At 44.0% G+C, this 27,258-nt stretch overlaps 1 protein-coding gene across 1 annotated transcript; it reads left to right on the forward strand.

The window, feature by feature from the left end:
- Positions 1-15: 15 nt before the first annotated feature.
- On the forward strand, positions 16-26,703 carry ythdc2 (YTH domain containing 2). Its single transcript, XM_080778390.1, has 32 exons — positions 16-92; positions 1,284-1,450; positions 1,681-1,771; positions 2,345-2,541; positions 3,646-3,848; positions 4,022-4,188; positions 5,070-5,172; positions 5,594-5,750; positions 6,097-6,204; positions 6,510-6,637; positions 7,036-7,177; positions 7,513-7,639; positions 7,724-7,789; positions 8,291-8,469; positions 9,502-9,601; positions 10,428-10,515; positions 11,172-11,252; positions 11,882-11,964; positions 12,109-12,214; positions 13,099-13,218; positions 13,392-13,473; positions 13,755-13,945; positions 14,294-14,420; positions 16,533-16,747; positions 16,978-17,173; positions 18,585-18,691; positions 19,015-19,134; positions 21,667-21,836; positions 22,445-22,598; positions 23,620-23,793; positions 24,497-24,685; positions 25,153-26,703. Exons 2-32 carry the CDS (start codon positions 1,294-1,296, stop codon positions 25,288-25,290), a joined length of 4,266 nt encoding a protein of 1,421 aa, XP_080634516.1. The 5' UTR covers positions 16-92; positions 1,284-1,293; the 3' UTR covers positions 25,291-26,703.
- The last annotated feature ends 555 nt before the right edge of the window (positions 26,704-27,258 follow it).

A 27,258-nucleotide genomic window follows, 5' to 3' on the forward strand; every position in this document is an offset into this window, starting at 1 on the left:
CGAGATTTGCCAAAATAACTGCCTTGACGCTCGTGCGCAAGCAGCAGCAGTATAGCAGCTCAAGCCTTCTGGAGGGTCGTCTTCACGTCCAGGTGAAACTTGTTTACATTAATTAAACACTTATAACTCACCCGACGCCCATATAGCGACCAGCTTATTACGTTTCAATCACCGCCAAACACAGTAAGCGCACGCTATTGCTTTCATTCGCTGGACATGGCGTCGCTCGCCGAAAACACCAGATATACATGCTCCCACAACGACAAGTTCAACGTGCATTGTGTGAGCTTGCTTGTTTGTTCGTTTTCGGCGTGCGTCACACCGTTAGTTGGTAATTGTTGAACTAAAGTACTAAACTAAGCCATATTAGCCTATAGCTGTTGGTTAGCATGCTGCTGGGACTGGGTAACTGTGTTGTGCAGGGTAACTGTGTTGCGTGTAACCGTGTTTACACTGACGCGAGCACTGTCAGTCCGGTTACACGGCATGTTGTGTCCAAGACGGCTAGTTTAGTCTTAGAGTATATATTAAGAGTTTAGCCCAGAGGTTTAGACATGATTTGATCTGATTGTGATCTGAATTGTGTAGACATAATCTGATCTGATCTGAAGAGAGAGCGAGTGAGAGTGAGTGTGTCCAGGGCTTGTCTTGTGTTCTCCTTTAGCCTAAATGTATATACCTCCATGGCATGCTATAGTTACATGTCTGACTCATATTTACTAACTACAACATTATACAACTGCAGAGAGAGAGATGAAGGCATGAAGCAGGCCCACTGCATATTGTATAAGATTGTGTTGTCTTAAAGTTTAGACTCTAAAAAAGTATGCATCATGACATACAATAAAGTTTAGAGTGACACACACACACACACACACACACACACACACACACACACACACACACACACAATTAGAATCTCTGTCTCTCTCTCTCTCTGATTGATTGAATACACAAAAAAGTCAAGGAGCCATTGTGGTCTTATGTACTCATTTCATCAACATGGCAAGCATAAGTCAGGATATTAACATATTAATAAATGTCACCAACAATTACAAGAAACTATGTGTACAAAGGGAAAAACTGGGACCTTGTCATGAAAACGTTTGATATAGCCAGACCTATAATATCCTCATAATGTCTATATAATATCTAATATGACTATGTTTTCGAAATCATTCCCAATATCTGAGGTCGCGGACTCACTGTCTGAAAAGTTTGGGAACCCTTGGCCTAATGTGTGTGTGTGTGTGTGTGTGTGTGTGTGTGTGTGTGTGAGACAGACAGGTCACCATGTCACGTCACGGCAGCACAGCGAAGGGACAGAAGAACAAACACGGCAGCGGTGGGGGGTCAAAAGCCAAAGGACTGAAGGACATCCGCATTGATGAGTGTGTCAAGATAGCTGTCAACCTGTCCCTGGAGAGGTTTCACTTCAGCGACCAGAACGGTAACATAAATGCGGCCTTCATCAGGCTATCTTGTGATCTTGAATGAGTTCTTAACACACTCTTCTATTTTAATCTGTTGAAAAGTAGCAGATATTCAAGTCCTTGAAATGAAAAAGTTTGAGCATCACTGAATAGAAACATCATTATTTTTCCAGAAAACTGTCAGGATTAGAAGACATTTGTAGAATCAGGTCCTCTTAATGGGTTAATGTGTTAATGTGTTTAACAGAGATGGAGTTCCCGTCGTCGTTGACCAGCACAGAGAGAGCCTTCATCCACCGCCAGGCCCTTTCTCTGGGCTACGTGTCCAAGAGCAGAGGGTACGTTCATTTTGATTGACAGCAAATGCCTTTTAGTCATATTCATCTGAACTTTTAGTTCAGTTTGAGTTGACTAACATTTTAGTTGACTAAATCTACAGTTGATTTAGTTGACTAAAATGTATGGGCCGTGATGGCGGCGTAATGCCTGATTGTCTCAACCAGCCGAAGGCATGGGGAGAGTATGTTTTGCACTCGTGTGTGTCCGTCCGTCCATCTGTGCTAATCTCCGGCACCGTTAACCCGGTCGATGCCAAACTTTGCACACACACTCACGTGATGCCAACGACTAACCCCTGCCCCGATTTTCCAGAACGGCCTGTTATAGTGCCACCAGGAGGACATAATAACCTGGCCTGGTGGAGACCTGTGCCCAGAGGGGCACTTTTTCTAGTTTACAACACTGTTTTCGGAGCGTGACACCCATGCATAAGGACTTGTCTAAGTTATTCTGGTTCTCTTCTCCACTTGTCCCTCTCTAACATTTTAGTCTAGTTTTTAGTTCTTGATGTACAATAACATTGTAACGGCAGGACGGAAGACTGCTTAAAAACATCCTTTTGTTGACTTCAGGAAAGGTTCCAAGCGGTTCCTGACCATCCGGAAGAAAGCCGGCCTGCAGCGCGTCCAGTCCCGCATGAGCGTTGAGCTGTCCAGTAGCTCCATGCAGACAGTGAGGAGCCTGCTGCACAGGTTTCCTGTCACCTGCAAGGAACGCACTGACCTGCTGCCTAGCACAGCAAGCCACACGTCTGACCCCCCTGACACTGGTGAGTGGTACTGGCCCTAACCCCAATGCAGTAGGGCTGTCACGGTCACACATTTAAGTTGACGATTTAACCCTACATTGGCTATATCAAAATATCAAAAAACTCAGGCTATTTAAAAAGTAAAATTCGAAAAAGTTATTTTTTTTTAAATAGAGGGGGGGTGGTCCTTTTATAAACACTGATTTAAAGGCCAGTACACACTGCAAGATTTCTGCTACAATTATTATGCTGTCGGGTAACGTTTTTGGTGCTCGCCGTCGCCGACAAAAACCCTGATCTGACGCAAGATGAGGCTTTGATCGCCAAGGTTTTGCTCACTGTGTGTGAAAGGCTTTGCGAGAAGATCCGGTGGCGATACGAACGATTCCCGAACGTTTATGAATTTCTAGCAGGTTTGATATTTGGTTCCATCACCGTATCATTTGATACAGACTTATAGCATGTTATGTAGACAGCATAAGTGCATTGTATGTAGTCATAGCACGTCATAGTACATATGTATATCATAGTAGTATAGATGTATAGCTTATATGTATAGTTTCATTATAGATATTCCACTGTTACTTTCTTAGCTTACGCATGTTTCATGATAAATGTTTTTATGTGATTTATTCCCATGCTTTTTTGTTCTTGCTTAATGTAAGTCGCTCTGGATTAAGAGCGTCTGCTAAATGCCTAAATTGTAAATTGTAATCACCGACTAGACATCATAAAGTACTGAACGGGGTTGCGACCGCACCCAGAGAAGGTCTGTGTTACAGCCAATGAGAGCACACGACAGCTCACAGACAGAAAGTCTGTCTGACTGCCTGTATTAGTGTATTGATAGATGGATATCAATATAGGCTTTAGACCTTTTATTCCGTGGGTAAATTCAGGTGTCATACATATTGGCAAGTGGCAACTATATTAACATTGCAGTGTGTGCGTGTGCATACATGCAGAGAGACAGAATTATTTAATGAAAATCCTTTCTCGCTCTCACGCACACATCACATACCTTTTGCCCCACCGTGTGCACGGGCCATTAGAAGGCATTTGTAGAATTGGCCGCAGGACTTAAAGGCTTAAAGGTGCTCTTGTGTCCCCTTTTGTCCGGTTCAGACAACGGCCGTGACAAGAACAGGACCAACGGGCGTCTGAACAACAACATCCCCCAGGTTCCCCAGAGGCGCTCGGTGTCGGAGCTGGACGCTTTCCGTCGCTCCCTGCCGGTGTACGAGCGCCAGGAGGAGATCGTTCAGATCATCAGAGAGCACCGTGTGGTGCTGGTGGTGGGAGAGACCGGCTCTGGTAAAACCACACAGGTAGGCCCAAGTACTCACATTTGTTACTTAATGACAGTAAAGGACACCCTCTCGTGTAATATTCCTTAAATGTAACTAAACAATAACTACATTGGATCCTTTGGAACACAGTTTTTCCTTTTTGGACATGCATGGTTTCCACCTGTAACAGCGACTGTATGGTTGTCCTGCAGATTCCACAGTTCCTGCTAGATGACAGCAGCGGAAAGGGCGCCCCCTGTAGGATCTTTTGCACGCAGCCCAGGCGGCTGGCAACCATCGCTGTGGCTGAGCGGGTGGCAGCTGAACGAGGCGAGGCCATTGGACAGACTGTGGGCTATCAGATCCGACTAGAAAGCAGGTAATGAATGAGGCGAGGCCATTGGTCAAGCTGTGGCCTTTCACAGTGGTTCTCAAATGTTTACATTTCAAGGTCTCTCCTTAACTCTGACACTCCCAACTTATGTAAAACACATTTTTTGATATTAATCCTTAAGATTTTATCCAAATTTCACGCTAATCGGTACACATGATCTCTATAGTGATGTGATCAAGACAGGTCGGTTTGATTTTTTATATTCCATCCTGATTGGCTAAGACTGACTTCCAAAGTTTACAGGAGTGGCCCGTTTTGTACAAAATTCTGCAAAACATGAACGCAGTGTCTGATTGTGGTGACACTGTGGACGCATTTTCCCACTAGGCTGAGAAAGAAATGGCAATTGACCTTTTTTTTTAAACACTCCTATCCTGGTGGAGAGATAGGGGCGGATATCGCCAGGTACCTGGCGATGTGATTACATATCGATTCCGAGGGTCACGATTCGATTAATCTCTGATTAATTGGGCTACGTTACGACTCGATTTAATCCAGATTAATCATGATTAATTACTCACTGATAATCACTCAGTCACTGTGTGACTAATAAACAAAGTGCTTTCTAAAAAAAAAAAAGAGTTGAGACGAAGAACCATTTAAGTCCATAATGTATTCTGACCCCTCCCCGAAAAGTCCCATCTGTCCTGACCCCTTATCCATAATTTATATTATGGATATTATTATTATTATGGACTTTATTGATATGCAATTAAACAAAGCCTCTAATTGATTAGATTTATTGTTTTAATCGAACCCCAGCCCTACTAATTTAGTTAACTATCTTGTTTTAACCTGGCAGGGTGACAACTCTGTACTAGTAGAGTGATGTTAAGTAGTTAACTATCTTTGTTTTAACCTGGCAGGGTGTCTCCTAAGACCCTGCTGACGTTCTGTACTAGTGGAGTGTTGCTGAGGACCCTGATGGCTGGAGATGCCGCTCTGGCCAGTGTCACACATGTCATTGTGGTGAGTGAAGGTCTAGCAACTAGTGTTCAAGGTTCTTCTTTAATGTTTCATCTTGTTTACAGGTACATACCCCGGTAAGAGTAAAACATATTGTGTTATTAGTCTTGCATAGCCAGATAATCAGAGATCTCCACCTGCTGATACGTGTGGTGACATCTTAAATTCAATGAATGCACTAAAACTATTCACCGCTTGAACCCCAGCATCTGTGTTCTGGGTAAACCTTCGCAGAAAACGGCATATTTACAAGCTCACAATGTGTTCTGAACTTACAAGAAATCATCAACACTAGGAGAGACTAGTGAGTCTAGTGTATTGTGGTGGTTGGTGTAAACTGTGTGTGTGTGTGTGTGTGTGTGTGTGTGTGTGTGTGTGTGTGTGTGTGTGGTATGGTTGTGTTGTGTGCACGGCATGCCATCAGGATGAGGTTCATGAGAGGGACGGTCTGACAGACTTCCTGCTGATCAAGCTGAGGGACCTACTCCAGACCATGCCAACGCTCAGACTCATCCTGTCCAGCGCTGCCCTGGATGAAAAGCTGTTCCTCAGATACTTTGGCTCCTGTCCCACCATTCACAGTAAGAGCTGCTGCTGTGCCGTCCTTCAAATGAGATACAAGAATCGAAAGAATGAAATAATTCTAGAACGAAAAGTAATCGATAAGATTTTTGCAAATCTGTTTACATTGAGGCGGATGGGAGGTGGACTTTTCACTTCCTGTTCATTTCCGGTTTTATCGGTTTCCTAGCAACCTAGAGCAATGCATAACGTTGGCAATCAATGAAAACCGTAAAATGAAATTGGTGGGGAATGTGTTTTAACTAGTAACCAATCATTGTTTTATGATTAATACTAGTCATTGTTTTAATATTAAAACTAGTCATTGTTTTATGAGTAATTCTAGTCATTGTATGACCCATGCAGTCAAAGGACGTCCATTTGAGGTGAAACAGCTCTTCCTGGAGGACATTCTAAGGATGATGGGATACGCCAACAAAGACATGATCAAGTATAAGAAGGAGCGGCAGAGAGGTAATCATTTATCACTTGGTTTAATACTGCACACATGTGGTGGAAAAGGATTCTGATGTTGGGCTTGATTTAAAACTCGTTGACTGCCAAATGGCGCTGTTGGGCACTGTTCGCTAACCTATGGGTCACCATTGGTTTTTGGGGTTCCCGGGACAACGCGGGACTTGTCGATCACAAGAAATCACACTTGTGTAAAGTGAGTGGTGCCTTTTATCATGATGATGATGTATGACGCTAAGAACGTAATCATACATCAGCCTTACAATGTTTCACTAAATGGAGTTTATGTGATTGTTGTCGTGTAGAGGAAAAGACTCAGAAGTCATGCAGCGAGTGGCGTGAGGATGATGAGTGTGCCGGTGATGATGATGATGGTCACCAGAGCCCAGACTCGTGTCAGGAGGACGCAGGTGACACCATCATCAATGAGCTGGTAAGACCCTACAGGGTACTTTGTCTGCCATTTATACATTTTTTTAATTCCTATTTTTTTATGGATTAAAGTCCTCAGTCTTTGTGTTCCACGCAAGTCTTTTATGGAATCATGTGAACCGAAAAAGTTTTAAGCAAATGGGAACATTCGGTTAAAATAGAAGATCTGCAACCTTACAATATGAGCTTGTAGATCTGTATTTTCGGTGAACAGATTTGGCATAGAAGGGGGAAAAGAGCAGACTAGGAACAGAGCCAAAGGTACTTTCCGTACTGTAAATACCAATACTTTTGTACTTTTACTCCAAGTACATTTTGAATTCCGGAATTTGTTTTGCAGAATTGATACTTTTACTTAAGTACAGAATGTGAGTACTTCTTTCCACCACTGGTTGACAGAGTGAGCCTGTGGACGCTGTGGTGCCTCTGGAGCCGTGGCTGTCCAAGGAGATGGACTCCTGCATCTCCAACGTCTTCCATCACCAGGACGCAGACGTCTTCGTTCAGCTCTTCAACCTCATCCTCAACGAGAACGTCAGCGGTACGAATACGACCCATCACAATTCTGTGCTTGTAGATCGGCTATTGTGTGCTAATGCTACTATTAGAATAGGGATTCTAGGGTTCAAGTGGTTAATGTGAAATCACAGCCATGTGAACTGACCGGTGCAACTATACTTTTATTGTACTGTACTGTACTGTATTGTTAGTTATACTTTTATTGTTATATAGTTATTGTGCTCAATGTGAATGGGCCTGTAGGCTGCTCAACAGTGCCACTTCAGGACACAGTGGTGTGCACCACTCAAAAACAAAACACAACGGACAGTAACTCTGAGGACCCCCTGTTGAAGACCTAATGTGATTACTTTGCAGTGGACTACACGCACAGTGATACCAGTGCCACAGCTCTCATGGTGGCAGCAGCGAGAGGCTTCCTGACACAGATGGAGAAACTGATCACCATGGGAGCAAACCTCCATCTCAAAGCCAACAATGACTGGTAGGCAGACTTCTGACAGATTCTGTGAGAGAAACAAGCAGCCTTTTGGTGGAAATGTTGTGACCTGGTCTCTGTGTTCTGCAGGGCGGCTTTAGACTGGGCCAAACACTTCCAACAGAGTGAAGCTGTGGACCTACTGGAATCCTACCTGTAAGTCATGTTCTCTTTATGTCATCTAAAGTTGCAGTCTTGTGTGTGGGCAGTTCAGATACAGTAGGGCCTACTACGGTATATGACATTCTGTACGGCTGTTTCCTTCTCTTCAAAAGCTTTCTTCTGTAGTGGGTATTGTACAATTTTGTATGAGGAACAATTGTAGATTATTAGTGGTTTGTGCCATGAATATTCAGTTTGAGCCAAAGAATCACGTGACTTGATCCCCTTCCCCTATTCGCTCATTCTAGGACATGGCGTTCAGTATGTGTAGTCAGAACAGTAGTGTACAGTGAGGGATGATGATGAACTGCTCTTCTCTTTCTAATCTGGTTTTGGAGACTGGTCGTGTTTCTGTCTTTTTTTGTTTTTGTTTGTTTGCATATAAGTTACCGGTATGCATGTAGTTGAGGTCTCTTTAAAATATCTCTCTCTCTGCTTCTGTCTCTCTCTCTCTCTGTCTCTCCCCCTCTCTTTCTCTGTCTCTCTCTCCCTCAGCTCCATGGTGGAGAGCGGTCATGTGGATGAGAGCACCCTGGTGCAGCGTGGCGGTGCAGAGCTGAGCCCAGAGGAGCAGCAGCTGCTGGAGGCCTACCACCACAGCTTTGATGACGACAAGGTGGACCTGGATCTCGTCCTGCATCTGCTGCACAACATCTGCACCACCTCTGAGGACGGTGAGTTGTTTTTGGTTAAAGCACTGTACTGTAAGCTGACGATTAAAGTGTTGCAATTTGCATTTATGTTATCCTTTGAGGCTTCGTAATCACAAATTACACAGGGAAGATATGACAAATAACTTGAATATAAAAATAAATTACAGACACATTAATATTTTTGTATAATGTTTTCTTTCCAAAAAAATTACAAAGCTTACAATTTATTTTACAAATGTGTAGCTTTTATGACGTGTTGTAAGCTTATAGATCAACTCTTTCCGCTATGTTTGAAAAATGTTTGAAAAATGGAAAATGGAAACCTAGAACCCTAGAACAGTGACCCCACTCTGAGGACCACGGCCCTAGAACAGTGACCCCACTCTGAGGACCACGGCCCTAGAACAGTGACCCCACTCTGAGGACCACGGCCCTAGAGCAGTGACCCCACTCTGAGGACCACGGCCCTAGAACAGTGACCCCACTCTGAGGACCATGGCCCTAGAACAGTGACCCCACTCTGAGGACCACGGCCCTATAGCAGTGACCCCACTCTGAGGACCACGGCCCTAGAACAGTGTCCCCACTCTGAGGACCACGGCCCTAGAGCAGTGACCCCACTCTGAGGACCACGGCCCTAGAGCAGTGACCCCACTCTGAGGACCACGGCCCTAGAACAGTGACCCCACTCTGAGGACCACGGCCCTAGAACAGTGACCCCACTCTGAGGACCACGGCCCTAGAGCAGTGACCCCACTCTGAGGACCACGGCCCTAGAACAGTGACCCCACTCTGAGGACCACGGCCCTAGAACAGTGACCCCACTCTGAGGACCATGGCCCTAGAACAGTGACCCCACTCTGAGGACCACGGCCCTATAGCAGTTACCCCACTCTGAGGACCACGGCCCTAGAACAGTGACCCCACTCTGAGGACCACGGCCCTATAGCAATGACCCCACTCTGTGGTCCACGGCCCTAGAACAGTGACACCACTCTGAGGACCACGGCCCTAGAGCACTGCAGTAAAAGGCTTGTTCTCCTTTCCCTGAAGGTGCTGTTCTGATCTTCTTGCCTGGATATGAGGAGATTGTTGGTCTCAGAGATCGCATCACCTCCTGTGACGACAAGAGATTCTCTGAATACGCTCGCAGGTAAATGCCCAGCGTGCGTGCGCGTGCGTGTGTGTGTGTGTGTGTGTGTGTGCGCGCGATTTGACTCTGACTAAGAATTTCTAATATAAAATAATTTCGATGTAAAACATGGTATTTATAGCTATGCCTACTCACTTCTAATCAGCGGTGGAAAAATTACTTTACTTAATGTTTTACTTAAGTAAAAGTATCAATACTGCTGCTATGTAGAAACACTTACAAGTCTGCTATTCTCTCTCCCTCTCTCTCTCATGCCCCCCCTCCTCTCTCTCTCTCTTGCATGCACGGCACACACACACACACACACACACACACACACACACACACACACACACACACACACAGTGCCTGTCCACCGCCATCTCTTTTACATTCACAATCACAGAGTCCGTAGGGTAGCACTAGCTGGCTAGTGGCTCCGGTCTTTTCTGAATCTGAACGTTTGATATAGTGTACTTTCTGACACATGGTGAAGTCGGGAGCCGAGGCGCTCTGGAATGTGAGCGATGCAGCGCTCAACGTTGTCCCATACGTTGTGTCAAAGAGTAGAACACTACACTTTACACGTTGGTTTGTTAGCAGTGCAGTGGAGTTGGATGTCAGAGAGCACCCGTTTCTACAATCAACCGTTGTAGCCAGGCACACCACAGTAATTATTTGTAGTTGCACTGGTGCTCCCAAATATATTTTTAGGTCGCAAAAAATTCAGGCGCATTTGCGACCAAAATGGTCGCAATTTCGAGCCCTGGACTCGCTTTAGGTGGACTAGTCTACAACATTACGTCGTAGTTTGAATAACAGCATGTGGTGTGTTGCTGTTTTTCAGGTTTCAGGTGTTCACCCTGCACTCCAACATGCAAACTATGGACCAGAAGAAGGTCATGAGGAACACGCCTCCTGGAGTCCGGAAAATAGTGAGTCAGATCCAGGCCTGTCACAATTATTACATAATAACCTAATTATTTTAGATAATTGCAATTGTTTGCGACTATCATTTCACTTTGTGACGTGTTGTAAACTTGTAGATCAACTATGTCCGCTATAATGTACATTCGTTGGAAAGAAAGAGCCCTGAGTAATTTGTGATTACGAATTCAACAAATGTTGAATCTAAACATTTTGGTGAATCACATACCTCTACAATGAAGTATATAATTAAGAGGTTAATTCTTTTTCCAGAAGTTGAGATATAAGAGGCTGAAATCTACAAACGTTACACCCAAAACAATGTTAATTACCACTGGTTATTGGCACTTAATATAAACAACATTATGCACACAAACTTTGGTAATCTACCCAGAAACACACTGGCTTGTCCTGTCATCCTGCTTCTGCTGCTTTATTTGACAACTGCTACAAGTTTCAGCTTTGTGCCCAAGATAATTTGTTGAGCTTGTAGATTGTCTATTTCCACTATAACAACCACACAAAACCTAAGAATTTACTTTAAATTTTACTATGGTGCTTTGTGCTCACTCATTTCCCCAATACAGAGGAAAATATTATACCCTTACAAATATAATTGGGCATGTCATAGGTGAAATGTAGAAATTCCCACACTGTCTTTCAGATCCTGTCCACCAACATCGCGGAGACCAGCATCACCATCAATGATGTGGTGTTTGTCATCGACTCAGGGAAAGTCAAAGAGGTACCTTTTATAATGTCCTCTTTAACCCATTAAAAAGGGAAAGCATCTGTGTCATTTTATATATACTGTATAATAGCAACATGTGTTTTTCTAAAAGCTCATGAAGAAGAACAGTGGTTCTCAAAAATAGCTGATGTACAAACTCACGTCGCATCAAGCTGCAAGCTTATACACCTATTTTTGAACATCTTTGAAAAATGTTGAATAATTTTTCAACACAAATCTAATCTTCCGGGGTGTCCCTGGCATAAAACATTTTTGGATGGGCGTCCATGGCCAAATACATAACATTTTGGGGGTGCTTGACTTGAAAATATTCGAGAACTACTGATTTAGAAGGCATTTGTATCGGCTTCAGGACTGGGTTAACAGACATTGTAAACCGCTCTAGGAGTGTACACATGGAACCAAGTGGACCCTTACAGGTCTGTAACTCTGAGAGTGTACAAATGGAACCCTAACTGAGAGTGGACCAATGGACCCTTACGGTTCCATTTGTGCACTCTCAGAGTGTGTAGATTGGGGTGTCCACATGGGGAAAAAAGTGGTATGAAATGTGTGTAATAATGCATTTCAAAAGTTTGAGTATTGCAGATCTAAAACAAAACGTATGTATGTACGTCTTGTAGAAGTCGTTTGATGCCATCAACCATGTGAGCATGCTGAAGATGGGATGGATCTCTAAAGCCAGCGCTCTGCAGAGGAAGGGAAGGTTTGTGTCTAGCTAGGGTTGTCACAAGTGTTACATAATAGTCACATTTACTTATTTTGTCATAATCGTGAACATGTTATTACATTAAAAAAGCCATGGTTCTTCAGGGCTGGTAGGTGATTCTGTAACTGTTATGTTCTTTAGGGCCGGAAGGTGTAGACCTGGGATCTGCTTCCACATGTTCAGCCGCCTGCGCTTCAACAGCATGCAGGAGTTCCAGGTTCCACAGCTGCTGAGGATGCCTCTACAGGTACAACACACGGGTTTCCAGCCTGATTCGCTGTGTTCCGTGATTTTGTTTTGTCACTTCGAGGTGACAATAAAACATATTCACAGAACGCAGCGAATCAGGCTGGAAACGGTCTAGTTTGGAAATACTTTGGATTTGAATCTGATGAACATGGAAAGCCAACGTTGTTACTTGTTGTACACTACAGTTAGCGATAAAGCAATTGCTAATCAACAATAGATTGTATGCCAGTCTACAGGCATACAGAGGATACGGAAACGATCTTCGTTTGAGTGTGTGTGTGTGTGTGGAAATTACCGGATATTGTTTGAGTAGGCTGGCTTAGACCGGATGCATTGGATAATATCTATATCTGAATACAAGCCAAGATGGGGTTGACTATGTTCAAAGATATTAAATGCTGTTGTGCTTCACAAATCACAACTTTACTTTACGGGTCCGTTTGGTTTCCTTTTACAAGTTAAAGATATAAAGGTCCATTTGGTTACCAAGTCCACTATTTAGAACCCCCTCAAGGACCACTGGTGGTCCCCGGACCACTGGTTGAAAACCACTGCAGTAGAGGGAATATTTATTCCTTTGAGTAGAGGCTGAAATGCATTTTGATGCAGTACCTCTCATCAGCCAGTAGGTGTCCTACCTGACCACAGAATGTAAATCTCTCAATAGAAGAGCAGGGAAACCAACTAGTTAATATAACTTACACTTAAATTGTATGCTAAAATGAAAGAAGGCAGCAAAAAAAAAATTATACTCATCTTTTATTTTCTATTATAATAATAACAACCTAAATGTACTTTATCCAACACTGGTTTTGACTAAGAATAGAGGGTTTATGGCTTTATGTGGTGAATCCTTATGATTGTGTTACGTGTATGTTACAGGAGCTGTGTCTGCACACCAAACTACTGGCTCCAATCAACTGTCCCATCGCTGACTTCCTGGCCAGAGCTCCAGAGCCACCTCCCATCCACATAGTGAAGAACGCTGTGCACATGCTCAAGGTAGGGACATCCACAGTTACTTTCCTTGGAAATAGCCGATCTGAAAGTTCACAACACGCGTTGTGAGAGTGTAGCTATTTTCAGCATGCACCCATTACAGCTGCCATTACCACCCTCCAACTCTCTCTCTCTCTCTCTCTCTCTCTCTCTCTCTCTCTCTCCCCCCACTGCAGACAGTAGATGCCATGGAGCCATCAGAGGACCTCACAGAGCTGGGTTATCATCTGGCTGACCTGCCCGTGGAGCCCCACCTGGGTAAGACCAGGGGTGGATAGCATTAGGATTCAGTGGTGGCTAATATTGTAATTTAAGTAAATTTAGTCGATTATTATTATTGTTATTTTTATTAACCACATAAGCCCCATTTAAAATATAGTTAGGAGGTCCCGACCCACAGAACCACTGCCTTAAATGATTAGAATTGTATTGATTCCTGTTTTGATTCCTTCATTTGTTTCTGACGTGCCTGGTACCCATCAAATTGGATTGGGTTCCTTCCTTGTAAAACCTGGTGTTTCCACCCGTCCCCCCCTTAGGTAAGATGGTGCTGTGTGGGGTGGTTCTGAAGTGCCTGGACCCCATCCTGACCATCGCCTGCACGCTGGCCCACCGCGACCCCTTCGTGATGCCTGCCCAGGCCTTCGAGAAGAAAGCATCTCTGCTCTCTCGCAAGAGGTTCACCGCGGGCACCTTCAGCGACCACATGGCTCTGCTGAGGGCCTTCCAGGTACTCACTGGACTTTACAGTATATAGAGTATGCACATGGCTCTGCTGAGGGCCTTCCAGGTACTCACTGGACTTTACAGTATAGTATGCACATGGCTCTGCTGAGGGCCTTCCAGGTACTCACTGGACTTTACAGTATATAGAGTATGCACATGGCTCTGCTGAGAGCCTTCCAGGTACACCCAGTGTACAGTATATTATAGAGAGTATGCATTGCACATGCGTCAGTTTTCCACCAAAACTCGTCCCCTAGCACAAACATTTTCAGATGGGGTCCGTGGCCAAATACAAGAGTTGAGACTGTCTACCAAAATTGTAAATCATTGCGTTTATCTTGTGGTGTTGTAGGCATGGCAGAAGGCCTGCAATGACGGCTGGGAGCGCTCCTTCTGTGAGAAGAACTTCTTGTCCCAGGCCTCGCTGGAGATCATCGTTGGGATGAGGACACAGCTGCTGGGACAGCTCAGAGCCATCGGTACGTACTGGGTACTTTTGGGTATGAGTCTACTTCAAATAAGTGCATAGTATGTGTATGTTCTGAAATGTATGTTCTGATAGTAATCACTAATCATCGCTATAGGGTATTTCTTGACAAACAAGACATACATATCAATGCCACTAGACTATGTAATGTATAATTGACGAGTGACGGACCTATCGTGATGAGGTCTCTGAGTACAACACTTTTTAAACATTAAGAAAAGCACAGTAGTAGGGCATGCAGCACAGCAGTTATACGAAGCAGAAAAATTAACAAGAGCCCATTGGCAGGGCAAACAGAGCAGCAATTATATAGTGGAGTCGAGGTGAGCTGTAATGGGGCCCCATATATAATCAAATGTTGCTAGATTGTCCTGGCCGTTGCAACACAGCCTCTCCAAGTGTATCATCATTGTATCAAGGGGATTTAACTGTCCATGTAAACGTAGCCAATGGCTACGTTTACATGGACAGTTAAATCCCCTTTTCATTCAGAATAAAAGTTCAATCCTATTAAAAGTTGTCATGTAAACACCTACAAAAACTTAAATCGGAATGAAAATGGCCAATCTGATGTAACTGACCGGTTTATTCCATTTTAAAATCCTATTGAAACAATTGTGACTCATGTAAACACTCATTCGGATTTAAGTTCATTCTGGTCTTTCTGTGCATGCTTGTTTCCATGTAATTGGTATGGCTATATTATGCTCTTGTTTTGCGATTTAATTATAAGAAACTAGACATGTTTAATTTCATATCTCTGAGAGCAACCTCTCATAGGCTACAGGATACATCAAATATAAAGTAATATGGCATAAAAGTGTTTTTTTTATTATTATTATTATTATTATTGTAGAGTAGAAGTAAAAGTATTGGAAATTGGAAATACTCTACTAAAGTCCAATCAGAAGCCTTCCCAGCCCCAAACCTGATGTGGAATGAAATAATGGGATTTAAAAGTATTGTCCATGTAAATGTAATGCACCGAGCATGAGCGTCTGCTGTATAGTGTATGGCGGTGCGAGCAACCGAACAGGTCAGCTAGACTAGAGCATCAGGGACAATATTTATATGGTATACTCTGCTGTACCATGCAAACATATTTTGCCAAAATGAGACAATCTTTGGGCAAGACCAGAGGTGTGGCCCAGTGTGCCCTTGGAGATATTACATCTGTCACAGATATCGGAAACAGCCGGATACATTTTTGTTCAATCTGACCTTTGAGTAATGTAATCTATGAATGACTTTAAACTGAACAAGTTGCAATCTGGAATTGACTGAACCAGAGTGGATCCTCTTCAACCCCTCGGTCCATATCTCATCAGACAGCTCCAAGCCAATATCTTCTTCCCAGGCAGCCTTGATATGGTTTGTTGAAGGAATAGACAGTTTGAGGTTGGCAGAGGAAGTGTAGCGCCCAAGATTACATTAGATAATTGGCACTGGGTGAAAAGAAAACTGCGTTACAAAATCGTGGGATAAAATTAAATAAAAATAATAAAAAGAAAAAGTAATAGACAGTTTGGAGAACAGTGAGACACATTTAGAGATAAGTTTTTTGGAATTGGGATGTTGTTTCAATAACTCATATAAATAGTAGTCCTGAGGTAAATTTGGAAAATTATTAAATCGATTTTGAACAAAATGTCTAACTTGTAAATAACTAAAAAAGTGGGAATGTGAGAGAGAAAATGCTTATTTCAGCTCAGTAAATATGATGCAAATTGATTATATGTAAATCTGAATATTTGATCAGGCCCTTATCCTTCCAATGTACAAAGGCTGCATCTGTCTGTCATTTAGGAGTGTCCGTGGGGGATTGTACTTTAACATTTTAACAACAACAAAAAGAAAATAGGAAAATATGTTTTAACCAAAAAACTGTATAAAGTGCAGTGCGATCGTAATTTCTTTCACTCGAAACAAACATTTTGTAAACGTGATCAGTTTGCATTGACACAGACATTTTACTTATGGTTAATTTCCTGCTATGGGGGTGAAGAGCGCAATCTAACCCTTAAATGACGATATGCATGACAATGGCAGTGAATGTGTTTCTGCATCTAATGACATTGCCTGACCACCCCCTTGTGTTCCCCAGGTTTTGTGCGTGCGCGTGGAGCTGGGGACATCCGCGACGTGAACCTGAACTCTGAGAACTGGTCGGTGGTGAAGGCAGCGCTGGTGGCAGGCATGTACCCCAACCTGATCCACGTGGACAGACACACCTGCACCCTGTCGTCCAACAAGGAGAAGAAGGTCCGCTTCCATCCCACCTCCGTGCTCTGCCAGCCACAGGGGCAGGGCAATAAGAAGGTACGCTGGGCCCAGCTTTCCTCACTGAACACTTTTTGTCATATTGAGGGCAGATATTGCATGTATCTACTGTGAATTACAAGAAATAAGGGCTAAAGATTGTAAATGTAATTTAAAGGCTACTTTAATGGCTAGTTATCCCCGGGTCCACGTGGAGAGGAGGAAATTAAAAACATGCTGTACTTTGTACGAACAGGGATGAACATATTTTCTTCATGTCTTCTTCCCAGACCCCCTCAGCCAATGGACAGATGGCGTCCGTCCAGGCTCTGCCCACTGATTGGCTAGTCTATGACGAGATGACGCGAGCCCATAGGATAGCCAGCGTGCGCTGCTGCTCCATGGTGTCACCTGTCACCGTCACCATATTCGGGGGCTCGGCCAGGCTCCCGGCTTCTGCTCTGCAGGAGCCCACGGTACCAAAAGGTACGGTTTTCCAGGCTTGACTCCACCACATGTCCGTCACATTCTCACCTAATACTTCGGTAGACTCGATGTGAATGGGCGGTGAAATATTTCATTTGCTGCGGTTTTCCTTCACACTGCGCTGTCATCCGCAGCAGGGACAATGTGTTCAATTCATAAACTATAGCCTACACAGTGGAATCTATGGTGTTAAAATTATACTCTGTGCATGTGTCGTGCCGTCGGGGACTGTCACTGGACCTCTCTCTCTCTCACTCACTCACTCACTCACTCACTCACTCACTCACTCACTCACTCACTCACTCACTCACTATCACAGACAGACTTAGCTCCTCACCCGCCACATTGTTTTCTTCATTTCCTTTATTTTCTGCGAAACCCCCGTTTTTGGTCGGAGTAGAATGCGGTTCTTTGATGCGCATTAGGATTCGAATGATGCTTCACACATGCCAAACGAAGCGCACTTTCCGATAATGTGCAGCAGGATTCGTTTTAATCGTAGTAAAGCTTTCTGGTGTGAAGGTCACCTCTTAGAGGACAATATCCACTACAGTTATTTGACAACTTTATTCACTGACTTGCAGTAGATTATTATGACAAAGACTGTTTGTTTAAAGTGCTCTAAACAAACATTAAAAGTCCATATTGTCCCATATGACGTAATGTCAAAAGTCCATTTGAGTCCCTCAAAAAAAGGACCATCATCACATTCCGTCCTCAGCCAATCAAATCATCACATTCCGTGGTACAAACATATACACAAAGCTGTGCATAGGAGGGCCCTCAAAAATATGTTGATGCTTTCACGGTTTTAACGGGTTAATGTATTTCTTTTTTTTTTATATTTTTTTATCCCACACGATTTTGTAACCCAGTTTTTCTTTTTCACCCAGTGCCAATTGTCTAATGTAATCCTGGGCGCTACACTTCCTCTGCCAACCTGGGGGGGCAGCGGACTGACCTCATGCCTCCTTCTATGCATGAGGAGTCCAAGCTGCTTCTTTTCACCTGACAGAGGGGAATTTCCCCGGCCGGACGTAGCGCGTGGAAGGGACACGTTATTCCGACCAGTTCCTTTCCCCTCCATCAGGCGCCCCGGCTGGCCAGGGGGAGGTAGTTTTAGAGACCAGGATTACGGCATGTTTTTGTGAGGGTATCTACCCTAGGGGACACGGGGAGAACATGCAAACTCCACACAGAAAGGCCCTTTCGCCAACCCCCGTCTCGGGTATGGGCACTGATGACGCGGAGGAGGGAACACGCCGCCAGTGCCCACAGCGTCCCCAGCGGGAATCGAACCCAGGACCTTCTAGCTGTGAGGCGACAGCACTACCAACTGTGCCACCGTGCCCCGGGTTAATGTATTTCTAATCATATAATGAATTAATAATATGCATGTTATGTTAATCAGATGATGCTCTGAATGACAGCAGTGACAGTGAGGTGGAGGAGGGTTCGGTAGCTCATCTGGCTCAGCTGAAGATTGACGAGTGGCTTCACTTCCAAATGGACAGCGAGGTGAGAGAATACCATCATCACTACAATTAAGTGTACTCGGTACCCTCATGGTGAAATTCTCAGTGTGTCACTCACTGCAATGTTCCGTACTTTAGTTATACAACATTAGCCTGGACCTGTAGGATTTTTATATGGTGTTATTTCCGGGTGTACTCTTCTTCGGAAGTCCTATAGAGGATCACTCATAGGTTTTGTTTTTGTAACGACTGAAGAACCAAATGACGATGAAAGTCATAATGTCAATGACAGGCCGTGCCTTGGATTGAAATGGCATTGAATTGTCAGTGTCAGTGAATAAGTGTGTGTGGTGTGTGGTGTATCAGATTGCAGCCCAGGTGTTCCAGCTGAGACAGAAGTGGCACAGCATGTTCCTGAGGAGGATTCGTTTTCCGTCTAAGCCCTGGAGCAAACAGGACGAAGCCACCCTCCAAGCCCTGGTCACTGTACGTCATATCCCCCTTCTTTTATTCATTTGGAGAACAACAACGCTACATTATATTACTAGTAGTTTTGGGATCCTTAACTAATTTACTGCTACATTTATTTTGCCTGTTCTTCTGTTGCCAACTGTTCAGAGCCAGCTTTAATTTTGAAGGAGACAAATTCACGACCCTTGAACCGGAAGTAGCAAGGCCACAGGGTTTTTCTGAGCATAGATATAAAAAACAATAGATGCTTCATCGGCGCAGCAGTTTGTTGGAGCCAAGTGTGTCGAGTCTGTCGACGGGAGGGTGGAACAATTTACACTCTGGGGCAGAGGTGCGGAAGGAACGCTACGCCACACTGCCAATCACAGTGCATCTTCTCTGGGACTTGTCAGACCTGAACATGTTAGTTAGTTAGTTTCATTTATTGTCCACGTGTGGAAATTCAAACAGTTACAACAACAGCAACAACACTTTTTTTTTACAAAGTACCTCCTTGTAGATACAGCCTAATTGTTGCTGTCTTTTCCCAATGATTTTTGAGGCTAGGTTTACTATTTGCTGCTGCTTGCTTCTTCCTTTTACATTTAGATTGCCATACCACATTGCCATGTCAAGATTCCCTCTATCAGGTTTTTATAGACTGTTTCCATAATATGCTTACTCACTCTAAACGAGTTGAGCTTGCGTAGTAGGTGGAGGCGTTGGTTACAAGTTTTAAAAATCTGGTCAGTATTTTCACTGAAATTGAGTTTGCTGTCAATATATCCACTCTTCTGCAGCACCAACATGGAAGCTTGCCATCTCTTGAGAGCATTTGCCCCAGAGCCAGAAGAGGCTATGTCTATGTTTCTGAGTACTCAAAGACGCTTTACATGGCGGGCATGGGACAACAAATAAAAACAACTTTATTAGGTGGAAAAAAACTCAATCAATGAATCAAATCAATTAAAACGGTTGAATGAGTTATCTGGGGAAAGCAATGTTGTTTTTGGGGAGTGCATTCCACATGGTTGGGGTTGCTCTGGACCATAGCATTAGAAGGAGACCTGTACGGTGACTTCTGTGTACTAAATAATTACTCTTTAATAGAATCAAAACAGATGACAACCAGACTTCAGTGTAAATTTCCAGTCACTAATTTATCCAATTCCGTGCCTGGTAATTGAACCCGGTTCACCCATACGAGAGTCAATATCTGTTCCTGTTGAGCTATTGGAGAGCTTGCGAGCTGAGGCTGATTTGAGTACATCTTATCAACCAGTAGGTGTCCCACCTGACCACACGCACAATCATCTGTATGTCTCAATCATAGACTGTAAAAAATATGGACAAAGTGTTCAGCGGGTCTAACATGAACGTAAAATGTAGCCTGTCAGTCCTTGAATTGTACATCGCCATCTTTCTAGATCCGTTTGGGCCCAGCTGGCTATTGGCTGGCCCAGACAACGAGGCGGGACTTCCCCCCTTCTTCTCCGTTGGTTTTTATTTTGACTCGAGTGGGTGGGGAATCCCTATCATAGACTGTAACGGTAGCCACGCCCCTCAGAACATACGCGACTTTATGGTAATTTTTTTAAATAAATGGGACCATCATTTTCCAAAAAGAATATTATGACATTAGAAATGAGACTTTAAACTAGTGACTGGAAGCAGAAAGTATTCATGACCATGTTTATTAAGGTAATACAGTCTAGGTGAAGTTGGGCCCAAATACATGGACTTCTATGGGGCTATGGGTTTTTTTGGGCCCAATGACAGCGCCACAACAGGCCATTATATGAACTTTCAGGAAATCCCGATTTCCTTAGTAGCTTCACAAAATATCTGTCTGACTGCCCCCCTGGTCTCAATAGAAGAGTAGGGAGACTACAACCACTGTACATGCATTTGTTCTAATATAGCTAACATTGTATTTGTATTGTATGAACATCTAGTACATCACACAGATCAGTTCAAAATTCAAATACAATTGTATTTATTGTAAGGCATGGATTTCAGCTTTAACAGTAATATAGAATAATTTTGACATAGTATTGTAGATGGAATAACAATACTTTGAGTTGTGCTCAACCAAACATTTCAGGTCTGTGTCCCTGCATTGTATAAAGCTTACTTACAGTTTTGAAGCTGCTTGACTAAATTGCTTGACTAAACTAAATTTGCATCTAAAGATTAAGTCAATTAAAGTGACTTAAAAACTGCACGAAAGTACAAAAGCCAGAGTAGACCTTGAAATGACCCCAGGGGAGCCGATTCCACCACATTGTGAGCTTGTAGTCTGGCTATTTTTGGAGAAGAGATTGAAAAAGAGCGCACTGAGTACAGTGCAACTCGGGTATAGAGCAGGGGTTCTCAAGGCCTAGGTACCCCTTGGAGGGCAGAGTTTTTATAGAGCAGGGGTTCATAACATAATGCTAACACCAAATGGGTAACACCAAAATGGGTTAAAGTGTGGCCTATAGTCTCTTATTTTGGGCTTGTTTTCATAGACCTGGTTGCTTATTTCTCTCACAACGTGACAATGCTGTTGTACGGTCACCCATGCAGGTCCTGGGGACAGAGGAGCAGGCTGCAGGCATACAGCAGCCCACAGGCATCGGCCAGCGTCCCCGACCCCTCAACTCCTGTGAGACGGACACCAGCCGGTCATCACCCCCCGTCACACATCGGGACACCACCGGACCCCACAGATCAGACATGTATAGCCCCACACACAGGTAATGTAATAGATAAGCTGGTAAATATTATTTAGCAGCCTTCAATCGGGGCTTTTTTTTTTTTTAGATCAAAAACAATGTTAATTCTGGTCTGTGGAACTGCTTGAAGTCATCACTAATGCATGTTGATTTGTTGGTTGGTAGGGTAATATCACTTCCTTTCTTAAGGCCTTGTGTTTATGTGTCATACATGGTTGTGATGATTAAGGGCTGTACTTGGAAACCATCATAAACATTTAGTGTATTTAAACAAGCACCCATTTTCATGCAATTGGTACTCATTAATGCTCATAAGATGGAACCATTACCATCTACTCACTGAAGTTCTCAATAGGCCTGGAAATTAAGGCCTGGCCATAACTGGGCCGACCTAAAAGCCTGAAAAAACATGACAAAAGAAGAAGATCGCCAGGAGGCTGAGCCAGTCGCTCAAATAATAGCAGTGTGAGGATTTACGGACATAATAGTTAGCAAAATGGCAACTTCACATTTAAAAAATATATATATTAATGGATCAAAACATTATTTTCCCACCCTGACCCAGTTAAAGCTGAAACGCCTTGGGAAACACTCCTTAAACGTTTAATTAAAACTGTCTACTTCCCCAGGCCCTCCAAGCTGTCCCCAGCCTCAGGGTTATCACTGACCAAGCTGTCCCCAGCCTCAAAGACCAAGCTGTCCCCGGCCTCCAAGCAGTCCAGCAGAGACAAGGCCTTGCTGCAGTCCAAACATACCAACGATCGCTTGCCCGCCTCTGGAAAGGTTTCCAATTCTGTTCAATTCACAGCACATTGTATTGTCAATAGGGATGGCCACCAAAATGTGGTTCATGACATGACGAGTTGGAGCTTGTAGAACTGCCATTTTTGGCATTTGACACCGTTGTATGACACGGTATAAATCATGCTTCACAGTTCACTTCAGGTATGCTGTACCACATCAATACATAGACAACATAGCTGACAATAATACATGGAAGTTTATTTATTTATTAGACTCTTTCACGCAGAGCATGTGAGTGGACATGAGTGGGGAGAAATCCGGCTCCGTGCTCACAAAGCTACCAATTGGAGCACCAGTTTTGGTGCACAATCAGTGGCGGAAACTCCGTGGGTTCAGAGGCGCGACTGAACCCCCTGGCATTTTGGCAAAGGCGCGACTGAACCCACTGGCATTTTGGCAAAATATATCAATATGCAGTATATGCACCCACTGTCCACTGAAATTTCCCTTCCCCAGTGGTCATGTTGTCATGCACGTAGTCACATACCTTTAGGGGGTTGGGGGCGCTTGGGCATTTTCTTTCCGCCGCTGGGGGGGGGGGGGGGGGAGGGGGCGTGGCTGCATGAACCCCCTGCCGTTATAAGAACTTTCCGCCACTGTGCACAATGCATTATTTTGAGACAAAATGCATCCATTTAGAGACATAGAATCTATAGTTTTGATCTATTAGATCCTAGAACATCCCCATGAACACTGTGTGGATGCACCATGGACAGTAAAACACGCCAAATCAAAGTGTCCGTTTTACGTATGCGTTTTCTTTTTAACAATTTTAACCCCAGCATCCCTATTCGGGGGGGAACATTTGCCAACAAATAGAAGATAGACATTGGAAGGGCTTCAGCCGCCTCACTGTGGTTGAAATAGAGTCGAGTGCCACAAGTACAGAACCAAATAATAGTGCAAGGTATGTTTTACTAACTATAGAAGGTCCAAGTGGTTAAAACCTCATAAATTTGCTGTCAAAATGACCAGTGCCTTGCATATGTGTCTTTGCCAGTCTGCAGTGTGTTACTTCGTCATGAAGAGCGGCAGCCTGCGTCACATAGAGACGTCTCAGCACAGAGGTGTCTGGTCCACCAGCAGCAGCAACCAACTCAAACTCAACACGGCCTTCGTCCACAGCCACGCAGTCTACCTGGCCTTCTCTGTGCAGGGCTCTGTATACTTCCAGGTGACACACGCTATACAACTCTCTTTGTGTTTAAAAAAAGGTCCCCTATAACGTTTTCATATCAAGCACCCCCAAATTGACACTAATTAGCCAGCGGACCCCCATTTGAAAAGATATGCCAGGGACCCCCAGTTTGACCTGGATTAGGCTACGGACCGCCAATTAATGGCATTTTTATCTCTGGGACCCCCAATATATATTGTAAAATAAAGCAATAAGCCACGAGAGGTCTTACCAGGTATTTTACAATGGCTGGGGGCGTAGGCAGACCCGAGGCGCAGCCGAGGGTCTTCTCTGAGAGTGCACAAAGAGTGTACAAATGTGTACAAATGGAACCAAATGGACCCGTTCAATTTGTACACTCTTGGAGTTACAGACCCATAAGGGTCCAGTTGGTTCCAAACTATCATTTAGCTGGGGACCCCTGGCACTCCCTCAAGGACCCCTGGGTGTCCCCGGACCCCACTTTGGGAACCACTGCCATATAGGACAGTGGTTCTCAAACTTTTCAGGCCCTGACCCCTGACACCCTCTTGGAAAGAGTAGCATTCCGTTTAGCCAGTGTGATCTCTGGTCTAGAGGGGCGGGTGGATCCTATTGGTTCAGCGATCTGAGTGCCCGACCCCCCTCCCCTCCGTCACCATATTTGGCCTCTATATTATTGACCTGGCTGCTTGTCTCTCTCACGGGTTGTTTACGTCAGGGCTACGCTCGCATGACGTCGGGGATCAGCGAGGAGCGCTGTGAGGACTGGAGCTCCTCCCCCTCGGGGCCAGGAGCGGTGTTTGGCGTGGAGTGGATCCGGACGGAGAGCCTGCCCTTCCAATTCGCCCAGCAGCTGCTCAACCCCTGGAACGACAACAGGAGGGTCCAGCTCAGCCATGACGGACAGGTCAGTGAATTATGCACCTAAGACCTGAGGGCCGATTTACAAAATGATTCTACAAAATGCCGGTAGTTCTTAAACTTTTTCATATCAAGGACCGCCCAAAATTAACATTTAACAAACAGTTGGAGCGCTTGGTTGTGAACAGATCTTAACTCTGGCATATTTACATTTCAGTTCATGTAATGAAGTATTAAAAAAAATACTAATAATATTTGCTTTGTACTCTCTTTTATCCCGACAATTGATTTCTCCCCACATGCATTTATGTGTATTGCCACTTATGTTGAATCCTGCTGGCTCACCTGCCAGTGAGGAGCCCCCACCGGGAGGACGTCGTAGAGCCTCCCTGCTTCCCGCTCGGCTTGCCTCCCCCAAACACAGGCCAATTGAGTTTGTATAATAGACACTCGACAAAGCCGGATGTGCCACTCGAGCGCTATTTCATTGTCCTTTTTGTCTGTCTCGTCTAGGAGTTGGAGCCTCAGGTTGGCTCTCAGCTGCTCCAGCTGTGGGAGAAGGCGTACGGAGGCCAGCACGCAGACGGAGTGAACCCACAACACAGTGAAGCCACTTTCCCTGAAGACCTGTCCGCTCTGAAGATCCACTGATCATCTACAATACAAACACAGCACACCACAAGGTCTCTATGCACAGCAGCCACATTGGAAAGGAATTATGCTATTTAAGGCCGTGTTCCACCTGGTTAAACAGAGTCGGAGTGCTTACATTTTATGTTGGCTCGCTAGTGGGAACACTGATCTCAATTTGATTTAAATTAAAATTTCTACATTTTGTCTCGGATTTGGGAGAGTTCCAAATGGGGTTCCATTTGTACACTCTCAGAGTTATGGGTGGTCCATGAAATTAGAGACCCCAATACGTCTTCTGTGCGTAGAGCCTATTTGACCCCCATCTGCAACACAAACCACACAACACCACAGTGAATCCCCTGTCCCAATAGACCTGCGCTGAAAATGCTACAATAAACAACCACGTCCATTTCCAACGACTACAACTACGGTACACAACAAAAAACACTCCCAACAACACACAGATTCTACAGTCAGACGTCACACTACACAGTACATGATGACGACATCCATTTAGTTTGCTGTCGGGTGGAAACCTTGTATGTACGGAACTGTTCCTTTTTCAGGAAATGTAAAAACATAGCCGGTGCACAAGCTCAACGCTTGTACATTTTCACTGTACGCCTCGCCATGCATGGCGTGGCTTTAGTACTAGATCGGCTATTTTTATTATGTTAAAATATTTTATTTTTTATTTATTTTTTCATAATGCAAATGAAACCGATATGTTGTTTTCACTGGACAGCAAAGATGTCCATCTACTCCAACCACACACCAGAACACTGCCCTCAATCCAGAGTGTTGTTTACTCTCCTCTTCATTCATGTTAAAATTGCTCCATAATGAAGATGCAGGAAGTCTTGGTGACCGTTTGTGTTCCTACGTTCACATTGTCCGATACAGCAGTGGTTCTGAAACCAAACCAAATTTATATGTATTTGACTGCGGGACCCCCCCATCAGAAAGTAGAACCTCCCAAGCAAGATTGGTGTTCTTTAAATGTGTCAAACACATTCAAAGCTTTTCAAAGTTAGATTATTATCTACAACCTGACACATTTTCAAATAGCTGCTATTTTCAAATAGCAGATTTATCAGTTTGGTTAAACTGATTCTGATGGCGCTGTGTTAACTAGTTTAGCTGGGGCCACCCCAAAGGACCCCTGGGGGTCCCTGGACTGCACTTTGAGAACCACTGAGAGCCAGTGTTATTATTATATTCATGTTCAGAATTGTGTGCATCCAAGTTCCATGGGTTTCATATTTTGATATTATTTTTGTATTTTTGCTGCGGTTTGGTGATGTTTTTGAGTAATAATACATTTATTTTAACTTCGTATATTTAGACCAATGTGACAATTCTTTCTTCATTGTTTTGTAAAAACATTTCTGTAATTTCGCTGCTGTTCTGCTGCTGTTATTTGAATAATAAAGTTAATTTAACACTGAATCTTAGAGTGACAACTTAGTCCGTTCATTCTTTCTTGCCCCAAGGCCTGCTATTTATTTATTTATTTAAAAAAAATGTATCCCCGATTTTGCAACCCATTTTTTCCACCCAGTGTCAGTTATGTGGAGTGGAAGGAACACGTTACTCCGATCAGTTCCTTTCCCCTCCATCAGGCGCCCTGGCTGAAGGCCTGCTATTTTTGTATATTTATATATACCGGTATTATTTTAAAGCTAACATTTTTAACTCAAAGGATATAGGATATAGAAGACATTTGCATGCAGATGACCGTGTCATGTTTTTGTGATTTTTACTTATTTTTCTCCCCATTTTAGTCATCATGCCAATTGATTTCTCCTCCCACACATTTGTGTGTTGTCACTGCTGTTGTATCCTACTGGCTCACCTGCGAGTGAGGAGCCCCCACCGGGAGGACGTCGTAGAGCCGATCGTCCTACTTCTGCGGCCCAACACTCCCTGCTGACATGCTACGCCCCCAGCCTGTGAGTACATGCAATGACCGACACAGATCTGAAT

Source organism: Protomyctophum bolini (assembly GCF_963924005.1).
Source record: "Protomyctophum bolini genome assembly, chromosome: 12".
NCBI classification, from domain to species: domain Eukaryota; kingdom Metazoa; phylum Chordata; class Actinopteri; order Myctophiformes; family Myctophidae; genus Protomyctophum; species Protomyctophum bolini.